Here is a 9209-nt window from a genome sequence, read left to right as displayed (position 1 = left end):
AAATTTATTGTTCTACATTCCGTATGAGAAATAACGCACAAAATATCGACTAATTCCACATCATTATTAAAATAATCTTAATTGATACCATTGACATTCTTGATCGTATAGCTGCATGAAAACGATTTATTAAGTCGGATATGGATGCTATATCTATAACCTGTGAGTTGCCAATTCCCTCTCTTGTACTTTTCACACATTATCGTACATCTGAAAAGGTAAACTGTATAATGGTGGAGAGTGACATCATATACACTTCTCCCGGAAATGGACACTTCACAGGGATTAACAACTTTCATAAGAACAGGGATAATTTTCTTTGTAAATCAAGATTTCAATGCAATCCCTGACTAAATCATCCATTGAAAGATTAGTTTCGCCATTTCTATATAGTATATACACTATAATGTACACTAATTTTATGATTGATACGTGGACATACAACAAATACTACATATTTTGACAAATATTTTACTTTATTTTCTGGATAATTAACGATAAAATCACAAGACACGAAATTGACAGAATATATATTAAATTTGAATCAGATGGCAAAAAAACATGGACGGTAATTAAATAAATTAGTATGTAAAACATGAAAAAATAAACCATGAAATTAATGAATGTATATGCAACAGCGAAGTATATTTATCAAACATCACCAATGAAGAAAAAATTGTGGGGTTAACGTACAAGTCAGAATCGTAATGCATAGATGTGAATTGCGAAAAAATGCTTTAAGTAATTGCGAAAAAGAGTATGTTAAAATATCAGACTAATATCCAACTAAGAGTTGCAATATTTTATTGATGAAATGAACAACAACATCAGATTGGTGTTTGAAAACATAATTCAAACATTGTCTTTGGAATACATGGCATGCTTGGGACAGGTTAAGTCTCATCGTCAGCACAACCTGAGTACTGAACATATTCTCCGGAATTAACTTAACACCGCTGAAGATGTTTCAGAATGCTAAATGTCTTGTCAAACTCATTCATACATGTGACACGATCGTGAACTGTCCACATCTTAGAACTGGTAAAGTGCTCTCTGGGATGAACGTGTTAAACCTGTCCAGTACTAGTTTAACATAGATTTGCAATATTTATTCTCTGTCATGTTTTGTCAGTAAATGAAATAAATTATGCGTATACGCAAATGAACAGTTTTGAATTCATAACACTCTCTCACAGGAAACCACCAACTATGGACTTATTTTACTCTACACGTACAAGACAAATAATCTTCCTTGTTACCAACACGGGTCATTATAACTCTGAATACAAAAGCAAAAGCATTTAACGCGTGACGTTTCTCGATAAAGTAGAATTCGCAACAATGTCATTTACTCTGAGGACACAAAACGTATAAGCATTAAAATGTTCGCGTTAAGTTAAAAAAATGATATATAGGATTTCTTTAATAGTTATGAGTAAGGTGGTACTGCTTAACGTATTTAGCTTGGTCGGTGTCACCGTTCGGGTTGCTAGCGTCAGCTGGAATGTTGTCGAACTTGTCCCAGGCTGACTCCTGGGCACTGGCGGAGCACGACAAATACCTGGTCTCGGCCAGGTTTTCATGGGGCACTCCATAATGCAGGAAGAAATTACACATCTCTTTCAAGTGGGTGAACCTGGGGAAATTAAAACCGTCTGTTAGTACATCTTTGTATATTAACTTATCTAAAGCTATTTTTATAATTGATAAAAATATGATATCGATTGAGATTAAGTCTGAAGACGAAACAAAGATGTTTGCTCAGTGAATGCTTTAAACGTCTTTATTTTATTAGATTGAATATTTATAAATAAACGTAATTCGGTAGTTCAATAACGGAAATACCATTTTACCACTATCCTAATTCGTTCTGAAAAGAAAAGCAGCTTATACTTGATTACGATGTGATAAATGATTCACATTATACTCGAGAAACTGAGCTTAGTTCATTGAATGTCTCGGAGGGTATTAATATGAGACACTTACCCCATAGGGATATCAGCACTACCTGTGTTTCTGTAGGTACATCTTGATGCCTGAAATATTAATTATTACAGTAGAAGAAATAAGTTTGGTGGTACAGCCATTTGTCAAACGTAGTAACTACTTGCATCATGTATACCTATTAGAAGTCGCTTTACCCTTAGAAACACATGATATACACTTCTTTCAAGCTCAAATATTGTACACTGCAGTTATTGTCTCTGTCTTACCAATTTAACTCAGCATTAGTATGATTATATACTTGAGTAAACAGTACTGTGGAATCATCCGACCCCAGTTTCATATTACATTTATTAACTAAATATTTACCAGAGATGAACATTATAGAAATTAAGGAAAGTTTTTTTAAGAAGCCTTTCAATTTTAGCATGATTTTAAATGAAAGATTATGTTATCTTACAATAAGGAACTTTGATGAAACTTGACCTTTATTACTTCATTTTAATGGGTTATACAGTTATCTATTACTTACAATGATATCTCCTGGCTGGAGCCACAAGTCTCTGTCGGTGATATCAAACAATACCTGTAACAAAAGTTTGGCAAAAGTTATGTTTTGAATAGCTGTTCAAACAACATTTAACTCTCGTCTTTGTAACATAAGGGCCAGGGACATCTAGTTGCTTGTTTAAAATGTATAAACTTCGAGCTACGAAAGCAGACTACGTAGCGAAATAGAGAAATAAAAGCAAGGATATGTTGTTTATTAATTAAAGGAATGTCTTTCTCCCTTTACGAAAACTTTTGATGAGTTAATGGATTGATAAATCACATAAGTTAAAGCAAGTGAAAATGTGCCCTCGATAAAATTAACAGGGCCTTCTGGTTATCGAAGTTGGTAATAACGTTACTGAGGTGCTTATACTCACCAAAGGATACAACGGATCCCCGCGTCCTATTTCGATCCACTCGCCATTTCTTATGATGTAACCTGATTGTGCTATTCCTAAGAAACAAGATATTAATATTTTGTAAATGCATTTATAAAGTATAAAATATTTTATTCCTGCCAAGGGTTAGACTATGGCTTCAAATAGAAGTGTCGTCAATATAAAATATCGTAAACCAACTTTCATTCGCGTGCGATTTACTTTCGTGAATTAATATAATTATCTACATCATCAATATGGATAAAAAATAATTTTCAATTATTATTGTTAAAACCGCGAATATTTATCTTCGCGAACTTGTTTGGAAATGAAAATCGCGAAATTTAATAGCCACGAAAGGAAGTTGGTTTATAGTATCGCTCTCATCTGTGTCTATTTTCAATAGTCTTTCTGTAAATATTTATTATGTTTATATATTTCCATTATTTAAGTTTTTAAATATTATTTTATCATATTTGTAATCATATTTTTGCGACAAATATAAACAATCTGGTTACCTCTGCTGTGTGTATGCAATCCGTATGCCATGATAGGGGCGGGTGTGGTCATGTTCCACTCACAAGCAACATCAGCTGTGAAATCTAAATGGAAAATAGTTCGTTATTCAAAACTGTTAATTAGATGGTAATAAATATGGCGTATTTAATTCGTTTAACAACGTTACAATACAATTTGAAGTTATATCACAGGCAAAAAAAAGCAACTCATTACGTCCAAAACATTTTCCGTTCGTTCAAGTGTCCTTTCGTCATTGTAATTTTAACTTTGAGATAATTAAAATATATACAGGATCTTCAACAAGTCTACATATCAATTACATTTATATTAATTAAGGAATCTTTCAGGCAAGTTTATTGAAAACGTTTGGCAGTGAATCCAAATTAATTTTATCATTTAGCAAATTAAAAGAAGAAGCTATTGAATAATTGTCACGCCTTCAAAACATAATAATTACGACATATGACATTATGATACATAGGCGAAAAACCCTACTTACTTTCTACATTTGCAGGTACATGTCCACCGACAGCGTAGATACCAATGGCAGCATCGAGTTGAGGTCTGAAACAAAATACATACATGTTAATGTCGTGAAGACCAAAGTATGCTGCTATCATATAATATTTACGTAATCGTAAAAAGACGCATTACGCATATCTTCTGAATATCGCTTGGCCTGAGTTATACGTATTTGGTTACCAGGAAATGTTTTTGACAATTTTTATCTTTACATGGGTGTAAAATAAGGTTAATGATACATTTCCATCATTTGACTGCATATCCATTGTCTGATTCTAGTTAATTAATGATGCGTGAAGTATACGTCATGTATTTCCCAAATTGTAGCTACAACTGTAATTGGGATTAACACATGAAATGCCATCGCATATGGAAACAATTATAATGTAAGCTACCTTGTTCTCTGAATTTTCAGTCGTAAATGTGCAAAGTCTGCAGCCCGCTCATCTACAACATACAATCAATATACATGTATAAATATTACTTGCAATTGACTACTATCAACGACGGTTTAAGCGTTTTCATTTTCCGAATTACTCTATTTCTCCGACCAATTTTGTAAATATAAATTCTTTAATAAAATTGCTATATGAAAATGTTGAAAAGAAGGTTGTGAAAGAAATAGTAAAAAAATACACAAAAAACCAACAAAACAGGAACAACGAAACAAGAAGAAAATAAACAGAAAAGTGAACTAAAAGTAAACAAAAACATGACAACACTGTAACGCTCAGATGTAGACCAGTTCAATACATATATTTGCGTAATTCTTTAGTATTTCTCACCTGAAATGTCGTCACGGCCATGAACCTGTAGGACAATGTACTTGGATGTATTTCCTGTAAATACTCCGGCATCTATGATATAAGAAAATGAATGCAGATTCAATATAGCGAAACATCTTATTTCAGATGAATTGTTATGCCATGCATAACGGTATACATGTATGAAGAATGAATAAACTCTTTTTTCCATACTCTAGTATAAAAGTTACTAATGTTAAACCATCAGATAAACGTTTTCTGCATCATTATTACAAAAACACTCACTTGCTCATTCTGCTGAGTTTTGTTTCCGAGCGACAAAGAATAAATGTTGCATAGAAACGTTTGAGAATTTAGTTAAACTTTTCTAAAATAAACGGAGATCAAATATCCATATTGACAAGTACAAATACGTTTAATTTTTGAAGAATAAAAGATATAACTCTCAAATAGCTAGACTAAAAGATAAAATATTAGCCTACATTCAGGTAAGATCCACCCAGGGGCTCCGTTTGTCCAGGCGAACATCACTTCCCTGTTCTTGCCTTTACACACATGAAGAGGGTTCATACATTCCCTGCAAAACGAAATTTGCAGTTAAAGCAAGCAGTGTCTAACCTCGCCGGCCTCGTGGTTAAAGTGTTCTGAATTCTATAGCCTATCACAAACCCTAAAAATCCCCCGTAGTTGGCAGTTGAAACCTACCTTGGGTGAAGGAAAAGCACTTACCAATGTAGGTAGTATGTTTGAATAAAATATTTAACACTTTACAGGTAAGGACGGAACTAAAACCAGACGTTAACTTCTGATGGTGAGTTATAGTCACAGTTTCGTTACATATACTTAAAATCCTGAAAATTGCTATCACCATTAGATTTTGTTCTGTTCAGGTTGGTATACACTACAGATATTAAAGTTTTTATTCATCTAATATAGCCTTTCACTGTTAGTGTATCGCTTCAATACAAACCATTGGATTTTATTAATGTAATATGCCCTTGGGGGGAATGCATACTCATCGCCCTTGCATTGTATGTGTGTAATTATGTTAAATGTGACAGTAAGATGTAGCATCCTTTACAACAACAAGGTCGAATGACAGGTAACGTGGTGCGAGACACACTTACCAAATCGGGGACTCGTCATAGACAGCGTCACAAACACTGATAGTGATGTGGTAGGTATCGTCACGTTCTCCAAGTGGTAGGTACTCAACTAGTCAAACAAATAGTCAACATTTGAAGATTAAAATAACATTGATGCCTGCATTTTGCCAAAAAATCTTTGGTTTTTGTTTTTGTTTGTTTGTTGTTGGTTTTTTTTTTTTTTTTCGGTAATTAACTTGGTGAATCAAGTAGAAATTTAATACAAATTAGTTATTCTAGATTAACTAATTTATATAAAACTTTCACTCAATTTACAATAAAACCTGCCATAGCGACTCCTTGTGTATCAAGACCACCTACTTAAAAGACTTTTCAGGGTTCAGATTCAATAAAATCACAATTCAACGTAAAAACCACCTGGCTATAAGGACCATTTTTCGTTTGTCCCTTGGCTGGTCTTGAATCTTAACCTTTGATCTTTGATATACTGTGTTTGTATTTAATATAAAGTCAGCTGAAATATAACAGGAAATTAAACAACTAATTGTCTTCTCTATGAACGAGATAATTAAATACCTTACATTACGCAGTGAAAAAAATACGTAACTGACAATCCATGAGTAATTAATGTCTTGTTTTCTGTATTCAACTGTTAAATGACAGAATTGTTTTTTGAACGTTTCACAAAACATGTCCCAGTACAATTGTTATATCTTTATTTTAGCGTAATATTGATATTAATGTACATATTGACTTCTTTTTTTAATTTTTGTTTCATACTGTAACCAAATTAATACATTTATCACGATATATATAATTTAATAATATCACGATATGTATAATTTAATAACGATATGTATAATTTAATAATATTTCGATATGTGTAATTTAATAATATCACGATATGTATAATTTAATAATATCACGATATGTAAAATTTAATAATATCACGATATGTAAAATTTAATAATATCACGATATGTATAATTTAATAATATCACGATATGTATAATTTAATAATATCACGATATGTATAATTTAATAATATCACGATATGTATAATTTAATAATATCACGATATGTGTAATTTAATAATATCACGATATGTATAATTTAATAATATAACGATATGTATGATTTAATAATATCACGATATGTGTAATTTAATAATATCACGATATATATAATTTAATAATATAACGATATGTGTAATTTAATAATATCACGTTATGTATAATTTAATAATATCACGATATGTATAATTTAATAATATATCGATATGTGTAATTTAATAATATCACGTTATGTATAATTTAATAACGATATGTATAATTTAATAATATTTCGATATGTATAATTTAATAATATCACGATATGTATAATTTAAATTTGATAACGATATGTATAATTTAATAATATTTCGATATGTGTAATTTAATAATATCACGATATGTATAATTTAATAATATCACGATATGTATAATTTAATAATATCACGATATGTATAATTTAATAATATCACGATATGTATAATTCAATAAAATCACGATAAAAATTCAGTATAATTTAATAGTATCACGAATTTAGTGTTATTATCTTACTTAAAAGGAATGTTAATGCAATGTCACTGCGAATATATTGTTTTGTTGGAAATTTAAATGTGATATTATATATTTTTTATAAAACGGATTACATATCAACAAATGTACCAGACGATTCGAGTATCATAAAGCACGTACTCACCGATATATTCATTTGCTTTAAGCGGAAATGCCGAACAGCCATATTCAACTTTCTGTAATAGATATGATACATTAACAAACGATAGGTGTTTGATTTCTCTGCAATTATAAACATAACAACATCATTGGAAGCTATTGATAACTGTTTTATGCTAGGATAAAGATGCAGCAAGAATGAAAATTTCATCAGGATTTGTCTTAGTTTGATAAGTTTAGCGTCCAGTTAATAGCAATGGTCATTAAGGATGTCTCATATTTAGATAGGAGGACCCGGGGAAAAAACACCGACTGTCGGTACCTTGCAACTGCCCCACATAGGAATCGAACTTGCGACACAGAGATGAAGGGCTCGTGGTGATATTTCTAGACATCTAAACCATTCGGTCACAAGACAAAATAGGTTTACTATATAAAATAAACATGCACTTATTGGGATATTCATATTTCATTATTCCGTTTGTGAAAACCCTTGATTACGTCATAACATGTAACGGTAATATTCCTGGTGATCGAGGGGTTACAACCAACCACGATAACAACGAAAGATACAATTATAACAGAACAAAAAAGCAAAACCTATTGTCAGGGTAACTATACAGCTAAAAAGTAACCTTACATACGTTTTGTCCCTTAAAGATGCTGAGAGGAAGCCTCATATGCTGGTAGTAAAAGTCATTGTTCTCGACAGGTAGTTCTACAGGTGATAAGTCTACACCGAGTCTTCCTTCAGTCTTGTCGATACGGTAGGGAGGTAAGGCTAAAGCAGAACTGACACACACGGCTGTTAAAACGACTGCCCACATTGTTGATGATGAGCTGTCACCTAACTATAGAAATACATTACACACAGACTTCTGCCTTATATACTGTCACATTAAAGGGATTAGCCGCTCCTCGTTATATGTTTATATCATTCGGGCAAGTTCTGCGTATGTCCCGCTTGGAATTTTACAAAACTTGGAAAACACCGGTCCTACTTCGGTGGAATTCCCGTTTGGCACGTACACCAAAAATCTTTTGTTGGTGTGTCCCTTTAGAAATACCCTTAAAACATTATGATTTATTATTCCAAGTCTGCTGTATTTTTTATTTCTTGAGTGGTTTTGAATAAAACACCAACAAGTGCCAAAAGACGTTTTATGATCGTTTTACATATGCATGTGTTTATTGCCAAATTACATTTAAGCATTGATGTCACTATTTTTCAATTTTATCGGGGTATGAAAAAAAAAATGTTTGCAAACTGTGTGAATCCGCGTAGCGGATTCGCTTAAAAGTTTACAAACAATTTTCTTTCATATCCCGATAAAATTAAAAAAAACAGTGACATCAATACTTATAATTAATTTTATACTCTATTTGATAAAATGAAGTATGTTTAAATGTAACATTATAGTGGTTTTTCAAGGGATTCTTTTTTCCAAATCAATACGCAACGTCAATGTCTCTATTGTGACGTCACGTTAACGTCGGGGTTTCGCGCCATTCTCGGATTTTTTTTTTTTTTTCATAGTGGTATGCAAAAAAAATATTGGCCAATCAGAATGCCAGATTTGGTATGAAAACAAAGAAAAATTAATTATTTTCTAATAAAACTTTCAAATTTGGTTCATGTGTACACCTCGTGAATGTGTTCGGTCCATACTGTTGTTTAAACATTGATAATTTTATTATTAGAATATA

General features: G+C 31.8%; 1 protein-coding gene across 1 annotated transcript; it reads right to left on the bottom strand.

Moving 5' to 3' along the window:
- Positions 1–787: 787 nt before the first annotated feature.
- Positions 788–8376, bottom strand: LOC138314180 (peptidyl-glycine alpha-amidating monooxygenase B-like). The gene is made up of 12 exons (XM_069254370.1): positions 8147–8376; positions 7528–7579; positions 5806–5893; positions 5161–5255; positions 4700–4771; positions 4310–4361; positions 3892–3956; positions 3392–3475; positions 2874–2950; positions 2477–2530; positions 1987–2036; positions 788–1636 (listed from the first exon to the last, which is right to left on the bottom strand). The coding sequence occupies exons 1-12, from the start codon at positions 8327–8329 to the stop codon at positions 1423–1425; spliced, it is 1086 nt and encodes a 361-aa protein (XP_069110471.1). The 5' UTR covers positions 8330–8376; the 3' UTR covers positions 788–1422.
- Positions 8377–9209: the final 833 nt, after the last annotated feature.

The sequence above is a fragment of the Argopecten irradians genome, chromosome 2 (genome assembly GCF_041381155.1).
Source record: "Argopecten irradians isolate NY chromosome 2, Ai_NY, whole genome shotgun sequence".
In the NCBI taxonomy this organism is placed as follows: domain Eukaryota; kingdom Metazoa; phylum Mollusca; class Bivalvia; order Pectinida; family Pectinidae; genus Argopecten; species Argopecten irradians.
Note: the sequence above shows the minus strand (reverse complement) of the source record. Positions and strands in the feature narration are given on the sequence as shown.

Bases quoted from the DNA above. Each gene is read 5' to 3' on its own strand.
- LOC138314180 (XM_069254370.1), bottom strand. From the start codon at position 8,329: ATGTGGGCAGTCGTTTTAACAGCCGTGTGTGTCAGTTCTGCTTTAGCC. The intron at 5,256-5,805 runs GTAAGTGTGTCT...TTCGTTTTGCAG, and splicing joins TATGACGAGTCCCCGATTTG to GGAATGTATGAACCCTCTTC. The intron at 4,772-5,160 runs GTAGGCTAATAT...CTTATATCATAG, and splicing joins TGGGTGGATCTTACCTGAAT to ATGCCGGAGTATTTACAGGA.